The sequence below is a fragment of the Tachyglossus aculeatus genome, chromosome X4 (genome assembly GCF_015852505.1).
Source record: "Tachyglossus aculeatus isolate mTacAcu1 chromosome X4, mTacAcu1.pri, whole genome shotgun sequence".
NCBI classification, from domain to species: domain Eukaryota; kingdom Metazoa; phylum Chordata; class Mammalia; order Monotremata; family Tachyglossidae; genus Tachyglossus; species Tachyglossus aculeatus.
In genome coordinates this window covers 50,923,725-50,948,406 of record NC_052098.1, presented here as the reverse complement: position 1 = coordinate 50,948,406, position 24,682 = coordinate 50,923,725, and the positions used below count along the sequence as shown (strand labels likewise).

At 44.1% G+C, this 24,682-nt stretch overlaps 1 protein-coding gene across 2 annotated transcripts in view; it reads right to left on the bottom strand.

Annotated features, from left to right (window-relative positions):
- TMEM38B (transmembrane protein 38B) overlaps positions 1–9,999 on the bottom strand; it is a 36,609-nt gene extending 26,610 nt beyond the window's left edge. The window contains exon 1 of one of the 2 annotated variants that reach the window (XM_038770046.1): positions 9,823–9,999. In XM_038770046.1, coding sequence (XP_038625974.1) covers positions 9,823–9,934 — 112 coding nt within the window. In that variant the 5' untranslated portion in view covers positions 9,935–9,999. The remainder of the gene's footprint in view (positions 1–9,822) is intronic. The other variant, XM_038770047.1, reaches the window with a different exon arrangement.
- Between the last annotated feature and the right edge of the window lie 14,683 nt (positions 10,000–24,682).

The window sequence follows — 24,682 nt, the reverse complement described above, 5'->3', positions numbered from 1 at the left end:
AACAACCACTTCTACTCCAACTGTTACCACTATCCCCAGTGATTCGTAGTGACACTATAGAACTTCATTCATATATATATGTATATAAATAAAACTGTAAATATACACACATACTACACTGAGGAAAGCAAATTGAGGTTCTTGAAGTAATGGCTCCAAGAAGCCAAATGTTTGGAATATTAAACAAAACGGTGTTTGGCTTACTCAGCTAAACTGATTGCCCAATTTTGCTTGGCAATTATAACTTATTTTGTTTTTTGGATCATCCCAGCAGGATTTCCACATGCTAGATTTTCCTGGTCCAACCTGATCTAGCCCCAGTTTCAAATCCAGCATAAGACAAACCCTCGCACCCTGGTACCCAAGTCCAAGCCTGACGACAATTCCCGGGAGCATCCCCTCATCTGTAAAATGGGGATTAAGACTGTGAGTCACATGCGGGACATGGACTGTGTCCAGCCAGATTAATTTGTATCTACCCCAGGGCTTAGTTCAGTGCCTGGCACATAGTATTTGCTAAACAAATACCACAAAATAAAATAAAATAAAAAATGGGTAGTCTATGGCCGGTATTAAATCCTTGCGGCATAAATCTGACCATTACCAGACCCTAAATGGGACTCATTCTGGAGTATGTGGTGGACCCCCTTCAAACACTAAGATCCACCAGTCCACGGAGACCACTGCCTTCACAGATTCTAAAAGTACTTAACACACTTGTCTCGGCACACAAAAGGGATTTGGGAATGCACGGGGGGTTGGGGGAGTCACAAGATTGGGTTTTGGTTATGCTGAAAGCAGGGAAATGCCAGCTGGGGGGAGCAATGTGAGATAGAAACGGGGAATCAACTGCTAACGAAGCAGTGCACCAACTTGGTGGAGGTAATGCCAACTGTAACAGAGAAAGTTTCTGTCTGCTTCAAGGTCTGCTACTGGGATAGAACCCGTGAGGGTCAACCAATTGTTACCAAGCAAGTTTGGCTATCCGCAACAAGCCAAGTTCGACCACTACACGTAGAACCCCTTGTTCTCGGGATGGAAAGATCTGCGGAAGATGAAGGGAGCCTACTGCATGTACTCTGATAACTCTGAAAACAGAAGGGCCATGGCCAACCAAAATCAGCCCTCTGTGGGAACCTAGGATCACCACCCAAGCCAGGAGCCAGTTTCCAAGAGGGCCAAATTGGATGAAGTCGACTGTCAGCCCATTTGTCAGGAGACACTGGAGGCTATTAAAATATCGTGCCGGAAACAAGCAATACAAAAGCAGATTCGTTGATTTTAAGACATGATTTGGGTGGAGAGTGGCACCCTCTCCTTCCACATGATTACCTGCTCCACTAGGAAACCAGTATGATCTTTTAGTGCAAGCAGGCCTTCACAAGGTTAACTGATCTCTGACTTCCTGTTGGTTTATTCAGGGTTAATTTGGAAAAAGAAGTTGGCTGAGAAAGTGTGTACTTGGGGAGTCTGTAATAAGAACACAGCTGCACCAAAGGGAGACATTTAATTACTTAGCACAAGACATATTCCTCAATTGGTACTTAAATCTGTTATTAGAGTAAATGAATACATCATTTCTAACCAGTTTGAATGTAAATTCGGTTATCTTACATTGAAACCAGTCACGACTGAGATGGAATAAATGCAATCTGGAATAGAAGAGTGTGACTTTTTCTTACCAGCCAGAGTAAAAAAACATTCAGAGTTCACACTCCCCAAATTAACTGAGGTATCTTTATTGCATGTAGTATATAAAGAGCTATATATGATCATAGGTGTTTAGACATAAGTCAAGATGTCTGTTTACCCTTGGTCTGGAGAAAAATCCTTTCGTATTTTACCTTTGTACCTATGCAATATTATTAATAATGATAATAATAATCATAACAATTGTGGTATTTGTTACACACTTACTATATGCCAGGCACTGTGCTAAGCACTTGGGTGGATATAAGCAAATCAGGTTGGACACAGTCCCGGTCCCACATGGGGCTCACAGTCTTAATCCCCATTTTACACAGGAGTTAACTGAGGCACAAAGAAGTGAACTGCCTTGCCCAAGGCCTCACAGCAGACAAGGAGCAGAGCTGGGATTAGAAACCAGGTCTTTCTGACTCCCAGGCCTGTGCTCTATCCACTAGACCATGGTGCTTCTCTGTGCCTCGGAGATAAGTTTTCTGTGTTGTGTGTGCTCTTACACATGTCTGAGATATTTCCCTACAGTTTCCTAGGAGAAGGGAAATGCGAGGCTTTAGACTGTGAGCCCACTGTTGGGTAGGGACTGTCTCTATATGTTGCCAACTTGTACTTCCCAAGCGCTTAGTACAGTGCTCTGCACACAGTAAGCGCTCAATAAATACGGTTGATTGATTGAGGATTTGATGACACTCTGCACTCACCATAATTAATGTATTGGAGTAATGATAGTGTTGCAATGCGGCATTTAGTAAATGAATAAAATGTAGGAGGCTAGAAGCTTAGTGAGAAGGATTAAGAAGGTAAATTTAACAAGGTATGATTTTATGAAAAGAGCAATAATGATAGCCTTGGGGCACTGACTGATGCCCCCTTAATATGGTATATGTTAAGCACTTACTATATACTACCACTATTAATAATAATAATGGTATTTGTTAAGCACTTACTATGTGCCAAGTACTGTTCTAAGCACTGGGGTAGATTCAAGTTAATCAGGTTGGACACAGTCCCTGTCCCACATGGGGTTCACAGTCTTAATCCCCATTTTACAGATGAGGTAACAGGCAGAGAGATGTAACCAGTTTGAATTGAACCAAGGCCACACAGCAGACAAGTGGCAGAGCAGGGATAAGAGCCCATGGCCTTCTGACTCCCAGGCCTGGGCTCTATCCACTACACCATGCTGTTTCCCGTACTAAGCAAATCAGGCTACCTGGGGTAGATTCAGCATATGCAGACTGGACAATCCGTGTCCCACATGGGGCTCTCAGTCTAAGTGGGAAGGAAAACAGGTATTTAATGCCCAATTTACAGATGAGGAAGCTATTTGGGAATCTAGAGAAGCAGCGTGGCTCAGTGGAAAGAGCACAGGCTTTGGAGTCAGAGGTCAAGGGTTCAATCCCGACTCTGCCAATTGTCAGCTGTGTGACTTTGAGCAAGTCACTTAACTTCTCTGTGCCTCAGTTACCTCATCTGTAAAATGGGGATAAAGACTGTGAGCCCCCGTGGGACAACCTGATCACCTTGTAACTCCCAGCAGTTAGAACAGTGCTTTGCACATAGTAAGTGCTTAATAAATGCCACCATCATTATTATTATTAACTGGGGGCAGCAGAACCTCATGGAATTAGACCAATGTGGATTATTCTCTGGGATGGTTGATGAAATCTGTCATCAGGAAATCCAAAATTGGGTGACTGCCATGGAAATAAGATCCTTGATCCTTTGGATCATTTGGAAAATGAAATTCAAAACTGGCACTACTGGATGTGGGGAAAAGGGAGGTTGGTGGTGGATCCATATTAACCCCAAGTGAAACTCAGCAAAGATGGATCCCGTTGTTGGGTAGGGATCGTCTCTATCTGTTGCCGAATTGTACTTTCCAAGAGCTTAGTACAGTGTTCTGCACACAGTAAGCGCTCAATAAATACAACTGAATAAATGAATGAATGGATGACAGGTAAAGCTTCCTTTCTGTCTCCCCAGGCCCTCAAGGGAAGGAAAACATAATCTTCCATCAAGATACCACTGTCAAACCATTACATTTCCTCAGTCTGACTGAAGGTATGGGCACTTAAGAGTCTGTGGAAACTGGAGTACACACTTAACAAATACTACTACTTAAAAAAGGTGGGGGGGAGAGAGAAGGATTTAATCTCCATTTTACAGATCAGGTCACTGAGGCACAGAGAAGTTAGATGACTTGCCCAAGGTCACACAGCAGACAAGTGACAGAGCTGGAATTACAACCCAGGGCCTCTGCCTCCCAGGCCCATGCTCTATCCACTAGGCTAAGCTGCTTCATTTCAGGTTCAGGCTGAGACTCAGAGTTGTAGTTGTGGATGTAGCACTTCTGTGGCAAGGATGGGCAACATCATCCCCCCACATCTAGGACAGAGGAAAAACTGGAGTCGAGAGGGAGGAAGGCGTGTTGGGAAAGTCGAAACATGAGGATCAAATGGGTGGTTATCTCCAGGTTATATGAACTTGATCTCTTACGAGCAGGGCCAGGAATTCAGCTGCAAACTGATGGCTCAAGGAATGCACCATTACTTCAGTATTGGGAATGGGGACCAAATCAGAAGCTGGATACACTGGGAAACGGATGACGCTGGGAGAGCACAAAATACCAATAAACAGACAGTCCCTGCCCACCGCGAGCTTACAGTCAAGATGCAAGCTGAGAGGAGACATGATCGAAGTCTACAAAAGGGTGGGAGTTGCAGTGGAGGTGGCAGGTTGCATAGATGGGGAGGCCATATTGGGGGGTGTTCAGTGTGCTCCTCCCCCCTCCCTTCGCAGTGATGCCCCATAAAACCCTTGTGCCCCCGGACCAGATCTACTCTACCAGTGACATTTTTCTTTTCTTTTCCTGATGTTTTCCTCTCAAAGCTCAAGGCTCTGCAGGTAGACTCTGAAATAGGAGCACCAGTGCAGGCCTGGGAGTTCTAATCCTGGATCTGCTACTTGTCTGCTCTGTGACCATGTGGGACCGGGACTGTGTCCAACCTGATTAGCTTGTATCTACCCCACCGCTCAGAACAGTGCCTGGCGACATACTAAGTGCTTCACACACACACACCATAAAAACAAATAAAAACACACAAAACAAAGCATTTCATAACGATGGGATTCCACATCTTCCCCTTCAAGTTCCTTCCAAACTCTCAGGTGGATTCCAGTGATTAATATCAGTTGGCTCTAAAACATCCTCTGTGGTCACCACAATTTGATCCAAGTCCTCTGGCCTGCCTGCCACAAAAAAACACTTGGGATATAGAGATTTCACAAATACCTCCTTCAGGAAAGACCAAATTTTAAAATTCAAAGTTTTAGTGAAGGCACAACTCCTCCAAGAAGTCTTCCCAGATGAGGCCCTCATTTCCTCTTCTCCCACTCCCTTCTGCCATCACCTTTACACTTGGATTTGCACCCTTTATTCCCCCCTCCCTCAGCCCTACAGCAATTACGTACGCATCAGTAATTTATTTATATTAATGCCTGCTTCCCCCTGAAGACTGAAATCTCATTGCGGGCAGGGAATGTGTCTACCAACTCTGTTATACTGCACTCTCCCAAGCACATAGTACAGTGCAGTACAGTGCTCTGCACACAGTAAGAGCTCAATAAATACAAATGATTGATTCCTGAAACCTCTCAGCTGTTTCCTTTTAAGCCCCAAGTCCATCTTTTGCCCCACAACTGTCAATTAACCTCACCAATTCCCTAGCCAGCTTCTTATATATTTGAAGGATCTTTTGTTATCTGTTTTTCCTTTGAGGACTGCCTTTTTACAGCCCATACTGCAGGGATTGCTTTCTTTCAAAACCTCGCATTAGGAAAACTCACACTGTTGCACTCGCTTGAATCGAGTCATTATTTCACCTGATTCGAGGCATTATCCACGACTCACCTCTCTCATTCAACCCACAATCTGTCACCAAATCCTGTCAGTTCTGCCTTCACAACATCTGCCTTTCCTCTTCATCCAAACTGCTACTACACTGATCCAAGCACTCATTCTATCCCGCCTTGACTACTGCATCAGCGTCCTTGATGTCTTTCCTGCGTCCTGTCTCTCTCCACCCCAGTCCATACTTCACTCTACTACCCAGATCATGATTTCAAAAAACAGTTTGGTCAATGTTTCCCCACTCCTGGAGAACCTCCAGAGGTTGCCCATCCACCACCACATCAAAAAGAAACTTCTTGCCTTCGGCTTTAAAGTGCTCGAGTCACCTCGCCCCCTCCTTCCTATCTTACCTAACTGACTTCCTACAACAACCCAGCCTGCTCACTTCACTCCCCTAACGCCAACCTACTCAGTGTACCTTGATCTTGTCTATCTCGCTACCGACCCCTGGCAAACAGCCTGCCTCTGGCCAGGAACTCCCTTCCCCTTCTTATGTGACAGATGACCACTCTCCCCACCTTCAAAGCTTTATTAAAATTCCATCTCTACCAAGAGGTCTTCCCTAACTAAACCCTCATTTCCCTTACTCCTCCCTTCTGCATCACCCTCTGCCCCACAGCACTTAAGTCCATCTGTAATTTATTTTTAATGTCTGTCTCCCCTTCTAGACAGTAAGCTCATTGTGGACAGTAAACATGCCTACCAACTGTTATCCGGTACTCTCCCAAGTACTTAGTACAATGCTCTGCGCACGGCAAGTGCTCAATAAATATAATTGATTGAATAATAATAATTATGGTATTTGTAAAGTGCTTATGTGCTAGGCACTGTACTGTATGTACTAAGCACTGGGGTGAATACAAGCAAATTGGGTTGGACACAGTCTCTGTCCCACGTGGGGCTCACAGTCTCGCTCCCCATTTTACAGATAAGGAAACTGAGGACCAGAGAAGTGAAGTGACTTGCCCAAGGGCATACAGCAGACAGGTGGCAAAGGCTGGATTAGAACCCATGACCTTCTGACTCCCAGGCCCGTTCTCTTTCCACTACACCATGCTGCTTCTCTGACTGATTCCAATGCCACTTATACATGCACAAACCACTTCTTCGGATACTTCATGTTACTGGACGAGCGTTCCCTGATTCTCAAATCATGCTCTAGCTAAAACTTGTTGAGAAAACATGCATCATGGAAGAAATGAGAGGCAAATTGATTAGCCAAGAGTCTAGGGAATTTTCTAAAATGACTGGTATTTTTCTTTGGGGGCCTTACCAGATCCAGGTAGCTGTTCAATTCAGAGCCATTTGCCCTGTGCTATTCAAATATTTGATAAGCTCTAATCTTCCTGGGACCAATGTTTCACCACTAATAATAAATCAGGCACTTTGGGAGGAGCACCAACTTCCCCAAACCATCAGAGGACTGACGGCTTAATGTATCATTACACTGTGGTACTGTACTCTCCCAAATGCTTAATACAGTGCTTTGCACATAAGCAATCATATTTATTGAGTGCTTACTGTGTGCAGAGCACTGTACTAAGCGCTTGGGAAGTACAAGTTGGCAACATATAGAGATAGTCCCTACCCAACAGTGGGCTCACAGTCTAAAAAGTAAGCGCTCAATAAATACGTTTGATTATAATGGTGTATACACTGCTTCCACCTCTTCCAGAGGTCCAAAAGAGTCAATACCCCTTCTAGCTCATCCTCTAGACTGTAGGCTCGCCATGGGCAAGGAAGGTGTCTACCAACTCTGTTGGATTGTACTCTCCCAAGCACTTGGTACAGTTCTCTGCACACAGTAAGCGTTCAGTAAATACCATGGATTGGTTCTGAAGTGCCCCAAAATATCAGGGAAGTAACTTCAAGAACCGGGAGGATTGCATGCAACGACAACCTGGAGCGCCAGTAGTCAGACGACCTGTCTATCAATCAACAGTATTTATTGAGCCCTTGCTGTGTGCAGAGCACTGGACTAAGCACTTGGGAAGGTACACTGCATCAGAATTAGCAGACACATTCCCTGCTTATGTAGTGGAGATGGGTAGGGAGAGAGCTGTGAAGGAATTGATGGCCTTATTTTCTCGGGCCCTCTGCCAACCTGTTCAAAACTGCTGACTCACTCAAGAGAGAGGACTCCAGTGGCAGAGGGATATCGGCCCTCAGGAATGAGAACATCCAGATACATTCCATAAGATAAGGAGCCCAAGGAAAAGACAGGATCTATAAGTACGTGCTTGACTCTAAAAATATAAACACGACTTGCACACAGACTACTAACTGATGCAGATCTGGGCCATAATATGCACAACTGTCTACATTTGCTCCACTACCGTGCTCTCCCAAGCACTTGGTAGTTTTCTGCACACGGTAAGTGCTCAACAAATACTGCTGATTGACAAACGTTCTCCAGAATTAGTACCCAAAAGTGGCATTCATAGCAATAGCAGCAGAGGGGAGGGGAGGAGGAACCTCAGCATCCACAGGCAGCACCCAATGAGGCTGAGAGAAGCAGCATGACCTAATGGAGAGAGCACAGGCCTGGGAGTCAGAAGGGCCTGGGTTCTAATCCCACTTCTGCCAAATGCATGCTGTGTGACCTTGGACAACTCATTTAACTTCCCTGTGCCTCAGTTGCCGTAAGTATAAAATGAGGACACCTGTTCTCCCTCCTACTTAGACTGTGAGCCCCATGCGGGACTGGGACTGTATCCGACCTAATTAACTTGTACCTGCCCCAGCGCTTAGAACAGTGTTTGATGCATAGTGAGCACTTAACAAATACCCTTTAAAAAAAAAAAAGCCCCAAAGGTAGGGGTGCTAGCCAAGTGTCTGCAAACATGTCTAATAAAAACAGGTTGGGCCATAGATAAAAATTTTGCTAGGAACCCAAAACTAAGATAAGGCTATGATTACTGACTTTTACGGTATATTCCAAATTTACCAGCTTAAGCATTGTTCAAGCTGGTAAATCGCTATTTCCCTCTAGATTGTAAATTCATAGGGGGGCAGGGAATGTGCCTGTTATGTTGTACTCTCCAAAGTGCTCTGCACTCAGAAAATACGATTGACTAAAAGTTTAGTGTCATGAGTGCAAGCAAGAGTCTCCTTTAGTCGATTTATAATGTGGCAAGGGAATCAAGTGCATGCTTGGGCAAAGGTATCAAATGTAAAGAAATCACTGACTCAGAAAGATTGTTTGCTATTTACTTGGAACTTGAAGCAGACAGTAGCAGAGAATACACTAAATGCAGGCAACCACTCTGTGGGGTCAGTTAAAATAATTTCCTGTATATGATTAAGCATTAAAAGTAACTTGAGACATACAGTAGGTTTACCTTAATAACCGGTTTGAACGATTAACTGCATTGGAGTTTCCTTGAAAAAAAATCCAACCAGAGGCCACTTCTTACTTATTCCCTCTCTTGGCATATAGTAAATGCTCAACAAATACCATAATTATTATTAGTTACAGATAAATGGGCACAAAAATATTTAAGCCCTATACCTGTCAGATTGCAAACTCCCTGAGGGGTCTGGACCTACACCCTCCCAAGTGGTTAGTAGGCCCACAGAAGGCGTTCAATAAACACTACTGATCGACTGTTCTCTTTATACTGCAACAGAGCCAGCTTTCAGATCCATCTCTACTTCACAACCACCAACTCCTAAATGGTGCAGTTCTGAGGACCAGAAAATGCAGGAGAAAAGTTGGAGTCTGCTTTGGGGGAATAGAAGAGAAGCAGCGTGGCTTATTGGCAAGAGCAGTGGCTTGCGAGTCAGAGGACGTGGGTTCTAATCCCGCCTCCGCCACTTATCTGTTATATGACCTTGGCCAGGCCATTTCACTTCTCTGGGCCTCAATTCCCTCATCTATAAAACGGGGATTCAGACTGTGAGGCCCCGTGGGACAACCTCGTACCTACGCCAGCGCTTGGAACAGTGTTTGGCACATAGTATAGTATTATTAACGGTGCTTGGCCCATAAGAAACGCTTAACAAATACCATCATCGCTATTATTATAAGAGGTAAAAATAACTCTGATTGCTAAGCCCCCAGGCACGGATCTTTCCAGTCGGCCAAAGCAAGGGAAAAGGGAAACTTGGGCAGGAGTGGGGGAGGCGCGAACTACGGAGGTCCCCGTCCGGCCCGGGCCCGAGAAGTCGGGGTACGCTCTAGGGAGGGGATCCGGGGCGAGACTCACCGGGCTGTTTCTTCAGCGACATCACACACATCAGATAATGGGCCATGTCGAAAAAGGGGAACATGGGGACGCGAGAGAAGCTGTAAATCAGCCCCTCCCACCCCAGCTCCATGGCGGCGCAGACCTGTGGTCGGTCGATTGTCCGTTCGTCCGGCGGGGAGACAGCTCCGACACCCACTCCGGCGCCCACTGCGGCCGACCAGCGCTGGAAGGGCGGGGAAGATGGGAAGGGGGCGGGGAGAAGAGGAAACGGGCGTGGTTATGGGGGAGGGGCGTGGCCTTGACTGCGCACGCGTACTCCACCCAACGGGCACCAAAAAAGGCCAGAATGGGGAGGTTGGAGGGGGTGAGTCAGGGGTGGCCTTTGAGGGCTGTGGCTCGCGCGCCGCCTTAGGGGAAGGGAGAGCATTATTATTATCACTATTATTAATAATGATGGTATTTATTAAGCGCTTATTATGTGCTGAGCACTGTTCTAAACTCTGGGATAGATACCTAGCAGAGAAGCAGCGTGGCTCAGTGAAAAGAGCCCGGGCTTTGGAGTTAGAGGTCCTGGGTTCTAATCCCGATTCCGCCGCTTGTCAGCTGTGTGACCTTGGGCAAGTCATTTCACGCCCTCTGTGTCTCAGTTACCTCATCTGTAAAAGGGGGGTGAAGACTGTGAGCCCCACGTGGGACAACCTGATCACCTTGTAACCTCCCCAGCGCTTAGAACAGTGCTTTGCACATAGTAAGCGCTTAACAAATGCCATTATTATTATTATTACACAAGGCAGGTTGTCCCACGTGGGGCTCAATCTTAATCCCCATTTTACAGATGAGGAAACTGAGGCCCCGAGAAGTGAAGTGACTTGCCCAAAGTCACACACCTGACAAGTGGCAGAGTCCCGATTACAACACACAACCTCTGACTCCCAAGCCCGGGCTTTTTCCACTAAGCCACGCTGCTTCATTAATCGTTTTTATTGGGCACTTACTGTGTACAAAGCACTGTCAATCAATCATATTTATTGAGTGCTTACTGTGTGCAGAGCACTGTACTAAGCACTTGGGAAGTACAAGTTGGCAACACGTAGAGACAGTCCCTACCCAACAGTGGGCTCACAGTCTAGAAGGGGGAGACAGAGAACAAAACCAAACATATTAACAAAATAAAATAAATAGAATAGATATGTACACGTAAAATAAATAGAGTAATAAATATGTACAAACATATACATATATACAGGTGCTGTGGGGAAGGGAACGAGGTAAGACGGGGGGATGGAGAGGGGGACGAGGGGGAGAGGAAGGAGGGGGCTCAGTCTGGGAAGGCCTCCTGGAGGAGATGAGCTCTCAGTAGGGCCTTGAAGGGAGGAAGAGAACTAGCTTGGCGGATGTGCGGAGGGAGGGCATTCCAGGCCAGGGGGATGACGTGAGCCGGGGGTCGACGGCGGGACAGGCGAGAACGAGGCACAGTGAGAAGATTAGTGGCCGAGGAGCGGAGGGTGCAGGCTGGGCTGTAGAAGGAGAGAAGGGAGGTGAGGTGATGGAGAGCCTTGAAGCCCAGGGTGAGGAGTTTCTGCCTATGCGCAGATTGATTGGTAGCCACAGGAGATTTTTGGGGAGAGGAGTAACATGCCCAGAGCGTTTCTGGACAAAGACAATCCCTAAGCACTTGGGAGAGTACACTATAACATCAAACACATTCCCTGCCCACAATGAGCTCACAGTCTAGAGGGGGAGACATTACATTAAAATAAATATATAAATAAATTACAGATATAGATGGATGTGCCGTGGGAAAGGGAGAGGATAATAATAATCATAAAAATGGCATTTATTAAGCGCTTTATTAAGATGATGAATAAAGGAGCAAATAAGAGTGGTGCAAAAGGGAGTGGGAGAAGAGGAGGGAAGGGCTCAGTCAGGGAAGGCTTCTAAGAAGACCTCTAGAGAGGTCAAATTTTAATTAAAAAAAATAATAATGGTACTTGTTAAGCGCTTACTGTGTGCCAAGCACTGTTCTAAGCATTGGGGTAGATACAAGTTAATCAGGTTGGACACAGTCCCTGTCCTATGTGGGGCTCACATTCTTAATCCCCATTTTACAGATGAGGCAAATGAGGCCCAGAGAAATAATAATAATAATAATGGCATTTATTAAGTGCTTACTATGTGCAAAGCACTGTTCTAAGCACTGGGGAGGTTACAAGGGGATCAGGTTGTCCCACGTGGGAGTCACAGTCTTAATCCCCATTTTACAGATGAGGTAACTGAGGCACAGAGAAGTTAAGTGACTTGCCCAAAGTCACACAGCTGACAAGTGGCAGAGCTGGGATTTGAACCCATGACCTCTGACTCCAAAGCCCATGCTCTTTCCTCTGAGCCACACTGCTTCTCAAGATACTTCCCCAGGACCACACAGCAGACATATGGCATATGGCAGAGTCGGGATTAGAACCCATGACCTTCTGACTTCCAGGCCCAAGCTCTATCCACTATGCCATGCTCCTCTAGGAAGACCAAATTCACCTCTAGGGAGACCAAGGTCACTCCATGGAGGCTATCTCCTTATAGCCCCTGCCCTGGGGCAAAGGACTTTCTCCCAAATTCCTGAGCCTTCACTACCTCTAGGCCTAGTCTCCACAGAGGAAAGGCAGTTGGGTGAAATTGAGGTAAATTCCACCTGGCCCAAATAATTGACACCAAAAGAAATCCAATTTTTAATAACGCAGAGTTTTCTTTATGAAATAGCAATCCGCCATTGGTAATTATTGAGCACTTACTGTGTACGGAGCACTTTGTTAAGTTCTTGGGCAAGTGCGCTTGAGGTTGAAGATCTGATCCCTGCCTTCAAGGAGGTTACATTATAGAGGGGGATATAGGTTGAGGAAGCAATCAAGGATGTAGATATGCACAAAGGTGTTGTTGGGTGATTAATTACCCATTTCTGTATCTCAATTCACTATCGGGTTTTAGTGGTAGAGACTTGGCCAGGATGGTGGAAATTCAGTTTATTTAGTCTGGTGAGCATGTGAGAATATTTTTTTAATGGTATTTGTTAAGTGCTTGCTATGTACCAGGCACTTACTAAGTGCTGCAGTAGGTACAAGCTAATAATGATAATAATAATAACAATAATAATAATTATTATGGTATTTGCTAAGCACTTACTATGTGCCAGACACTGTACTAAGCACTGGGGTAGATATAAGCAAATTGGTTTAGATACAGTCCCTGTCCCACATAGGGCTCACAGTCTTATTCCCCATTTTACAGATGAGGCAACTGAGGCAGAGATAAGTGAAGTGACTTGCCTAAGGTCACACAGCAGACAAGTGGCAGAGTCAGGATTAGAACTCTAGACCTTCTGACTCCCAGGCCTGTGCTTTATCCACTGTGCCATACTGCTAACCACGTTGGACACAATCCATATCCCACATGGGGCACAATGGAGGATAATAGGGTGGGGAGATGTGAGACAAGTCAGGGAAGGCTTCCTGGAAGAGATGTGCTTTTAGAAGGGCTTTGAAGATGGGAAGAGTGGTGGTATGCAGGAGATGGAAATTTCTGGTAGAAGGGAGGGTGGGAGTAAGGGGTCAACTGGCAAGAGAGACGAGATTGAAACAGATTGGTGGTAGAGTCTAGGGTGTGATTTTCTTATAAAAAATGGCATTTGTTAAGTGCTCACTATGTGCCAGGCACTGTACTAAGTGCTGGGGTAGCTACAAGCTAATCATATTGGACACAGCCCATGCCCATATGGGGCTCAGTCTTAATCCCCATTCTACAGATGAAGGAACCGAGGCCCAGAGAAGTTAAGTGACTTGCCCAAGGTCATGCAGCGGACAAGTGGCGGAGCAGGGATTAGAACCTAGGTCCTTTTGACTCCCAGCCTCATACCCTATCCACCAGGCCAGTCTGCTTCACTAGTGGGAGAAGAGTAAAGATAGATAGAAGGGAGAGCTGATTTGTATAAAGAAATCCTTTTCAGTTCCATGTGTCAAAAGAACATTTCTGCTGAGTCTGTTGAATTAAAAAAAAATCTAAATTTGGTCATACTTTAATTACTGCCTGGTATGTGCCCAGGCCTTAACTTCTCTGTGCCTCAGTTACCTCATCTGTAACATGGGGATTAAGACTGTGAGCCCTATGCGGGACAGAAACTGCATCTAACCCAATTTGTTCTTAACCACCCCAGCACTTAGTACAGTGCCTGGCACATAGTAAGTGCTTAACAAATACCATTATTACTATTATTATAATTATTATTACCCACCAAAATTGCATTGCCTTGAGCATCACTTCAATGCTGACTTCAATCCTCCTTCCTCCTCACTCTCCTGGCTCTAACCTGCTAGACCAGACCCCAGTCCTCTGGCATTGACCCTGACTCCAGAACTTTCTTGACGATCCAATCTTGATATTTGTTATTAAATTTAGAACGTAAGTGCTGCTGCTGATATTATTCCAGAAATCAGATGTGGCATCTAAAGTAGTTCTATGTCTCACTTTCAAATTGAACACCCTAACTGCTCTCTGGAAATTTTCAGTTGGTACACTTAAGGCTCACACTAGAGAGGGAAACAGACATTATAATAAATGATGAGTATGTACATAAGTACTGTGGGGCTGAGGGTGGGGGAAATAAAGGATGCAAATCTAAGTGCAAGAGTTATGCAGAAGGGAGCAAGAGAAGAGGAAATAAGGGCTTAGATGGGGAAGGCCTCTTGGAAGAGATGTGGTTTTAATAAGGCTTTGAAGGTAGGGAGAGTGATTTCTGTCATATATGAAGGGGGAGGGAGTTCCAAGCCAAAAAGAGAATGTGGGCAAAAAGTTGGTGGTGAGTAGTATTAATAGTATTTATTAAGCTCCTACTGTGTTCAAAGCACTGTGCAAAACACTATAGAAAAGGATGGCCAAAAAAATGCACAGGTTGATTATTAGACAAGGTCCCTGGCCCTTCATGGTCTCACAATCTAAGGGGAAGAGGAGTTAGGCGACAGACACAGTGGGCAGGACGCAAAAGCGAAGCCTTCCCCGACTAAGAGAAGCAGCGTGGCTCAATGGAAAGAGCAAGGGCTTTGAAGTCAGAGGTCATGGGTTCAAATCTCGGCTCTGCCAATTGTCAGCTGTGTGACTTTAGGCAAGTCACTTAACTTCTCTGGGCCTAAGTTACCTCATCTGTAAAATGGGGATTAAGACTGTGAGCCCCTCATGGGACACCCTGATCACTTTGTAACCTCCCCAGTGCTTAGAACAGTGCTTTGCACATAGTAAGCGCTTAATAAATGCCATCAAAAAAAAGGCAAAGCTCAGTTAAGGCCCTGCTGGCTTTCTTCGTTCATTCATTCATTTTTGTTTGGGTTTTTGTTTTTTCTGTTTTTCTGCTCACTAGGTGCCAGGCAGTCAGTCAGTCAGTCAGTCATATTTATTGAGCAATTACTGAGTGCAGAACACTGTACTAAGCGCTTGGGAGAGTACAATATAAGAATATAACAGGCACATTCCCTGCCCACGCTGAGCTTACAGTCAAGAGGGGGAGATAGATATGAATATAAATAAATAAAATTAAAGATAAGTACAGAAGTACTGTGGGCTGGGGGGAGGGATGAATAAAGGGAGCAAGTCAAGGTGATGCAGGAGGGAGTGGGAGAAGAGGAAAGGAGGGCTTAGCTAGGGAAGGCCTCTTGGAGATGTGCCTTCAGTAAGCCTTTGAAGGTGGGGAAAGTAATTATCTGTCAGATATGAAGGGGGAGGACATTCCAGGCCAGAGGCAAGACATGGGCTAGAGGTCATCAGCGAGGGAGACAAGATCGAGGTACAGTGAGAAAGTTGGCATTAGAGTAGCGAAGTGTGCAGGCTGGGCAGTGTACTAAGCGCTGGGGTAGATACAAGATAATCAAGTTGGACACAGTCCATATCCCACATGGGGCTCACGGTCTTAATCCCCATCCCCAGTAGAGAAGCAGCGTGGCTCAGTGGAAAGAGCACGGGCTTGGGAGTCAGAGGTCATGGGTTCAAATCCCAGCTCTGCCACTTGTCAGCTGTGTGACTTTGGGCAAGTCACTTAACTTCTCTGTGCCTCAGTTACCTCATCTGTAAAATGGGGATTAAGACTGTGAGTCCCACGTGGGACAACCTGATCCCCTTGTAACCTCCCCAGTGCTTAGAACAGTGCTTTGCACATAGTAAATGCTTAATAAATGCCATCATTATTATTATTCTACTGATGACGTGACACCGGTCCACATATTTTGTTTTGTTGTCTGTCTCCCCCTTCTAGACTGTGAGCCTGTTGTTGGGTAGGGACCATCTGTATATGGTGCCAACTTGTACTTCCCAAGCGCTTAGTACAGTGCTCTGCACACAGGAAGCGCTCAATAAATACTATTGAATGAATGAATGAATGAGGGGGAGGTGACTGAAGCTCAGAGAAGTGAAGTAACTTGCCAATGGTCACACAAATGACGAGATGCATCCAGAATTAGAACCCAGGCCCTTTGACATCCAGGCCCGGGCTCTATCCATTAAGCCACACTGCTTCTCATTAGGCCACGCTGCTCTTTGCCTATCTACGTATTTAAAAAGCCGAATCCAGCAATAGCATTTAGTTTTTGCTCAGGGGGGAAATCCCCCGGGGAAGTATCTAACACTGAGCTTCTTTTAGGGTACTTTTGTTTTTGACATGTTCATTATCATTCTAGGCAGTGTTAGAAAACCTGCAGATTTTCTCTAAAGACCTGTGAATTGTTTTCAAATATCCTAATGAGGTGAAGAGATAAGAATCTGGTCGGGAGAGGAAAGAAAGAAGGAGGAGGAGGAGAAAGGGAATAACAGACCAGGGAGAAGTGATTTTTGAGTCATGTTTGAGAATTGGGAATGCAATGAGACTAATGTTTTATAAAAAAAATAGTATTCAAATCAAAGCGCTTATACAAAACCTATTATAAAAAAGAAATATGTACGTTTAGGCGAATAAGTGTTATTTAAAATTACAAAAATTAAAATTGGGACTGAATTAAGCCTCATCACAGAACAGGAGGAGTTCTGAAGAAATGGCAACACATCAATATTATTTTAAACAGACAACTAATTATACTACTTTGTCCAGTACTTGGCCCATAGTAAACATTTTTTAAAAATCACAATTATTGTTGTTATTCTTATAGTTATTCAGTCAATCAATCAATGGCATTTATTGGGCATTTACTGCACTGTACTAAGAACTTGGGAGGATACAACAGGAGTTTATAATTTAGAGGGGGATACAGACATGAAAATAAATTTCAAATGTGTAGGTAAGTGCTGTGGGGCTTAGAGTAGATCAATATCAAGTGCTTAGAGGGTACAGATCGAAATTATTGTTATCATTATTAACTCTGAGCAGGTCCATCAGCATCATTCATAGGCTGTACCAAGGGCGTGCAAGTTTTTTGCTTTCATTTTTAAAAATAATAATAATAATAATGGCATTTATTAAGTGCTTACTCTGTGCAAAGCACTGTTCTAAGCGCTGGGGAGGTTACAAGGTGATCAGGTAGTCCCATGGGGGGCTCACAGTCTTAATCCCCATTTTACAGATGAGGTAACTGAGGCTCAGAGAAGTTAAGTGACTTGCCCAAAGTCACACAGCTGACAATTGGTGGAGCTGGGATTTGAACCCATGATCTCTGACTCCAAAGCCCGTGCTCTTTCCACTAAGCCATGCTGCTTCTCATCAGCCACACTGCTTCTCATCAATAGTGGACCACATGATCAGAAATCCATATGCCTGCTGGCTGCATGATTTTTTTTTATTGATAATAACAGCGTGAGCCCGTCTTCTAGACTGTGAGCCCATTGTGGGCAGGGATTGTCTCTGTTGCTGAATTGTATTTTCCAAGCACTTAGTACAGTTTTCTGCACACAGTAAACACTCAATAAATACAACTGAATGAATAAATGAGTGAAGTATAGCCTATCAGCTATTTCTAAAGGTATCTGTTAAGCACTTATTATGTGTCAGACACTGTACTAAGCACTGGGACAGACACATGCTAATCAGGTTGGTCACAGTCCATGTCCCATGTGGTCTCATAGTCTCAATCCCCATTTTACAGATGCGGTAACTGAAGCACAGAGAAATGAAGTGACTTGCCCAGGGCCACACAGCAGACAAGTGGCGGAGCAAGGATTAGAACCCCGGTCCTCTGCCTCTCAGGCCCGTGCTCTTTCCAATTAGGCCATGCTGGTTCTCATTCAGAAGTATGGATTTTTTTTTTTAGTAGTAAAAAAGTTCAAAAAATGTTTAATCAACTTTAACACTGCTCCCTACCTCCCAGAGACTGAGATGGGGGCTGTAACATTTGCCACTCTTAACTACCGATATGCCTCATTACATTAAGAGCTGTCAGTTCTGAAAAACGAGTCCTGTCAAGGAGCATTGGGAGTTTCTCAGTTACCATACATCTGAATTTTCATGGGTGTCTATCCCTTGGAGAGATGGTCTCCAGATTGGCTTGGTAATTGTTGTAACCTTTCCCTGAAATGTCGGGCCTTCTATCTTCATGCCTCAAGCCTGTGCCTTAATGTCTCAGATCATTTTACACCTTCTCAGTAGCCCTTCCTTTCCTGTGCCTGGGCTGCTCAAATAGCCCCTCTGCCCTTTCAAAAAAGTGCCAGGCATTGAATAAATACTATTAATAATAATAATAATGGTATTTGTTAAGCGCTTACTATGTGCCAGGCACTGTTCTAAGCGCTGGGGTTGATACAGGGTAATCAGCTTTTCCCACGTGAGGCTCACAGTCTTAATCTCCATTTTACAGATGAGGGAACTGAGGAACAGAGAAGTTAAGTGATTTGCCCAAAGTCACACAGCTGACAAGTGCTGGAGCCGGAATTAGAACTCACAACCTCTGATTACTCCCGAGCTTGTTTCCAAATTTCAAGGGGGAAAGTAGGAGGCAACCCTAGTTGTCATATTTATGTAACCATTGCTTCAGTAGTAAACAGCATAGAATAGTGGATAGAGCACAGGTTTGGAACTCAGAAGGTCCTGGGTTCTAATACCGGCTCTGTTGCTTGTCTGCTGTATGACCTTGGGCAAGTCACTTAAGAGAAGCAGCATGGCTCAGTGGAAAGAGCACAGGCTAGGGATTCAGAGGTCATGGGTTCTAATGCCGGCTCCACTACTTGTCAGCTATGTGACCTTGGGCAAGCCACTTAACTTCTCTGTGCCTCAGTTACCTCATCTGTAAAATGGGGATTAAGACTGTGAGCCCCACGTGGGACAACCTAATCACCTTGTAACCCCCCAGCGCTTAGAACAGTGCTTCGTCCATAGTAAGCACTTAACAAATACTATTATTATTATTATTATTATTATTATTATTCACTTCTCTGGGCCTTGGTTACCTCATCTGTAAAGTGGGGATCGAGATGGTGAGCCCCACGTGGGGCAGAGACTCTGTCTTGTATCCACCCCAGTGTTTAGTACAGTGCGTGGCACATAGTAAGCACTTAACTAATACCATTATTATTGTTGTTATTATTATTATTAATAATAAATTCATTAGTCTCCATACCAGTATTTCTTGGTTCAGGTCATATAAGTGTAAAAGGTAGCTAGAATTGTCCAGATGATCGTTACTAGTTAAATTCTAGCCCAGCTTGGCAGCAATCAGCAGAGTGTAAATGATTACCATCGAAGTGATTTTTCTCTTGCAGTACTGTTTCTTATCCACTGAGTGGCATTAGCTTCATATCTGGGAAATCAATGTCATTTAGCCACATTTAGGCAATGACTGATTCAAAGGGGAGTGGAAGATTCCATTCTTAGAAATACAAATCCAGGACTATTAAATTCTATGTGATTGTGGATAAGGATTTTCACTCCACAACTCATTTGGAAAATCTCTCTGTCATGTAAAATTATGATTATTATTATCATCAGCAGCATCATCACCATCATTATTATTATTCCTCTAGACTGTAAGATCATTATAATGATGGCATTTGTTAAGTGCTTACTATGTGCCAAGCACTGTTCTAAGCACTGGGGGAATACAAGGTGATCAGATTGTCCCACATGGAGCTCACAATCTTAATCTCCACTTTACAGTTGAGGTAACTGAGGCACAGAGAAGTTAAGTGACTTACCCAAAGTCACACAGCTGACAAGTGGAAGAGCCGGGATTAGAACCCATGACCTCTGACTCCCAAGCCTGTGCTCTTTCCACTGAGCTAAGCTGCTTCTCGTTGTGGGCAGGGAACGTCTACCAACTCTGTTATATTGCACTCTCCCAAGTGCTTAGTATAGTGCTCTGCACACAGTAAGCACTCAATAAATATGATTGATTATTATTATAATCATATTTATTAAATAGTAACAGTGGACAGTTGGGTTCCTGGTGTGCTTTAATGACATAGTAAATTACTGTATATCAGTACAGCTCTTGCCCCTCCAGCTACTGTGAGAGGAGCTTTTGTTAGAACCAGGACAAAGAGCTCAAAATCCACGGCCCTGTGTAGCCCAAATTGAGCACAGAAATGTAAGGTCCATACCTGATCAGATCATCGTTTTTGTTTTGGCTAGGTCCATTATGATTTACAATAGCTATATTATAACCACTAACCCTCCCATAGAAAAGCCAAGGAGGCCCAGCTGGCTCAATCACAGTCATCAGTATTTATTGAGCATTACTGTGTGCAGAGCACTGTAATCGGACTTGGGAGCATACAAGGAAAGTAGAAGACATGTGTCTGCCCTCAAGTTGCTTACAATCTAATGGGGAAGATAGGCAGACACAAATTATATACACAAAATGGGAATGACAGAAACAACACTGATGCAACTGGTAACAAAGGTAATAATAAATGAATACATCAAAGAGTAAGTGGAATAAATAAACCAAAATCCACAGAAATGCTTAAAGTGCTTGGTGATATGAGCAGGCAGGTAATGATCAGTCAGGAAAAGCCTCCTGTAGGAGGTAGTTCTTGAAGTAGGGATGGATATTGTTTGTTGTATTGAGGTGGCAGGTGGGAAAGGGTTTTTTTGAGGGTGGTTGGTTTTTTCGGGGGGGGGGTGTTGTTTTATCTTTTAAGCTCTAACTATGTGCCAGGCACTGTACTAAGCATTGGGGTAGATATAAGATAATCAGGTTGGATTATCTGGGGCTCACAGTGTAAATCAGAAGGAGGAGAATTTAATCTCCATTTTGCAGATGAGGTAGCTGAAGCACAGAGATGTGAAGTAACTTGCCCGGGGTCACACAGCAGGCAAGTGGTGGAGCCAGTGTTAGGTCTTCTGACTCCCGGGCCCATGTTTTTTTTCACTGGGCCACGCTGGAGTTCCAAACAGGGGAAAGGGTAAGTACAGTGTGTCAGAGATAGGAGAGTCAATAGTGAAATACAAACAGGAGACTAGTTTGTAAGAGCGAAGAGTGCAAGTTGGAATATAGCGAGAGAAGAGAGCAGAAAGGTAAGGTGAAGACAACTAGTGGAGTCAAGAGTTTTGGTTTTATGTGGCGAGAAATGGGTAGCCATTGGAGATTTTTGAGGAGGAGAGTGTTTTGGAACCTGGGAGTCAGAAGGACATGGGTTCTAATACCAGCTCTACCGCTTGTCTGCCGTGTGACCTTGGGCAAGTCACTTAACTTGAGGTGTTACGTCATCTATAAAATGGGGATTAAGACTGTGAGCCCCATGTGGGACAGTGACTGTGCCCAACCTGCTTATTTTGTATCTACCCCAGTGCTTAGTACAGTGCCTGGCACATAGTAAGCACTAAACAAATACCATTCTTTTAAAAAAAAACGGTGCGAGCTAGGGTGTAGTGAGACAAGAAAATGGGCAAGAGGTAGAGAGCTAAATCAGCTCAGCTAAATCAGCACCTTAAAGTTGATGGTCAGGAATTTTTGCTTGATGTGAAGAGGAATAAGCAACCATTGGATAATCTTGAGGAATGAGGAGATGTGTGCAGAATGACATTGTTGAAAAATGATCCTGGCTGTCATTACCTTGATTTTTACTCTGAATAACAATGGAACCAAGTTCCACTGGAAGAGCCAAAAAGAGCACCCTTCTTGCTTCTGTGCTGTTTCTCTAAGTCCTTCTTGGTTTATTTTCTATGGTGACAGTTCATTAGTTGAGGAATTATGAATGATATTCTCAATGCTAATTCAGATCATTTTGTTTTCTTTTTCAGTTTTTTTTTTGTTCTTCAAATCATTTTTATATTCCCAGGTCTCTTCTTTCCTTCTCCTATTTATATGAGCTGCTTTTACTTTATCATTATCCTTCTAATGACACTGCACACTTCTTCTCATCAGTATCTCACATTTTTCAGTTTTGTCACATGCCTTTGTAAATATTCATAACCAAATCTCACAAGTACTAATCTTCAAAAGAAAAGAGATTTTGTTGAGTCTCTCTTCCTTCATTTGCCTTATTTTTCCAATCAAATCTCATCATAAAACCCAGAGTAATCAGGCTGTAAATTCCCCTTTTGGTGATGTTTCAACATGCCAGAACCTTAGCCCTCATCAAAGCAAACAGCCATCTAGACCGTTATTTGTGTCCTTGAGAGCCTGCACTCTCCTATAATAATTACGGTATTTGTTAAGCACTTAACTATGTGCCAGGCACTGTACTAAATGCTCTCTCAGATGGATCCACTCAGACCCCTACAGCAGTCTTCAGCATGGCCTAGTGAAAAGAGCACGGGCCTGGGAGTCAGAGTACCTGGGTTCTAATCTTGCTCCACCACTTACTTGCCATGTGACCTTGGGTAAGTCACTTAACTTCTCTGTACTTCAGTTTCCACAACTGTCAAATGAGAATTCAATACTTGGACTGAGAGCCCCATGTGAGACAGGGACTGTTTCTGACCTATATCTACCTCAGCACTTAGAAGGGTGCTTAGCACATAGTAAATGTTTAACAAATACTATAATAATAATAATAATCACTATTATTATTATTAGTATCACCCTTCTATTAGCCTTCTCCACACTCCTTTGTCCTTCTGCTTAGCAAATCTGGAGCCAACTTTCCCAGCTCTGCATTGGCTGTACCTAGTTCTTTCAGGATGCTGAGATGTCGTAATAAGTCCCTAATTCACATTGTGTTCAATGTTATCCTTATGAAATTTATATTTTTGATCCCTTATTTTTTTCATAAATTATATGAAAATATTTTTCACATCTTTTCCCATTGTTTTGAGCCCATTGAGATTTTACTTTTCTCTTATTTTTCAATCAATGTCTGGGGGTTACATGTGATGGAATTTGATGTGATTTTCCTTATTGATTTAGCTTATTTTCCTCTTCTTTAAAAATCCAAATTCCTTTCATCTTTCCTGATAGGACCTATTTTTTCTTCTGCATAATCATGGTTGTTGCTCTACTTCAGACCATCATCAGTTTTTAAATTCTGTCAGATGCAGAGTATAATCAAAGTATTACTTCCTAATTTTTGCACAACCTACTTTTTAAATACATGTTGGTGTGATGTTGGCCTTTTAACAGCACTACATTATGACTCAAATTCAGCTTGTGGTTCACTGGGTAGTGGTAAATACCCAATGGACTGCAGAAGCTTACGACATATGGCCCATAGACTATAAGCTCATTTTAAAAAAATGGTATTTGTTAAGCATTTACTATGTGCCAGACACTATACTAAGTGCTGGGGTAGATACAAGCTAATCCGGTTGGACACAGTCCATGCCCCATATGGGGCTCACAGTCTTAAATCCCCATTTTACAAATGAGATAATTGAAGCACAGAGAAGTTAGGTGACTTTCCCAAGGTCATACAGCAGGCAAGTGGCAGAATGGTGATTAGAACACAGTTCCTTCTGACTCCAGGCCTGTGCTCTATCCACTAGGCCAGAAAATGTGTCTGTCAACTCTATTGTATTGTTGTATCTCCCAAGTGCTTAGTGCAGTGCTCTGCACACAGTAAGTGCTCAATAAGTACCATTGATTTTGATGATGATGATGATGATGATGATTTTGTGGACCAAAATTGCTGTACCATTGAGACTGGAGTTGACGGGGGACTGCACAGGCACTGGCCCAGGTAACCCTAGCTCCGCCACTTGTCTATGTGACCTTGGGCTAGTCACTTCACTTCTCTGTGCCTCAGTTACCTCATCTGTAAAATGGGGATTAAGACTGGGAGCTCCATGCGGGACAGGGAGTGTGTCTAATCCAATTAGCTTGTATCTACCCCAGAGCTTAAAACAGTGCTGGACACATAGCAAGCACTTAACAAATTCCATCATTATTAATAGCGATGAGAACTTTGCTTTAGTGACAGAGGCTGGGTTATCGGTCTGTCACTAAAGCTTCTGGGCAGATTTGGAAGGCCAAATTGAGGCCTCTCTGATTGCAAATCCAATACCTGATGTCCCTCTCAAAATGAGAGACTCTCCAGAAGAAGTTGCACCTATAGTCTGTCAGCTGGTCTTCGTCAGGTAGTCTGGTTTCATTCATTCCTTCATGACTGCAAACACAGTCCCAGCCAACCTGGCTCAGAAGACCCTGGCTCAGTTCCAGTATGTTGGGAAAGGGTGAGAATCTCCAGACCCTCAGGGAGTGGGTCTGGGAGGCTTATCCCTGGTCTTGCCTCCATCTCCCCCTTAGGAAGCATCATGGCCTCATGTTTAAAGCTTGGGCCTGGGAGACAGAGGACGTAGGTTCTGATGCCAGCTCTGCCATTTGTGTGCTGAGTGAACTCGGCCAAATGAATTCACTTCTCTGGACCCCAGTTCCCTCATCTGAAAAATTGAAATTAATATTGTGAACCCCAGGTGGGACATGGGCTGTGTCCAACCTGATTAGCTTGTATCTCTGCCACCGCTTAGTACAGTGCCTGACACCTAGTA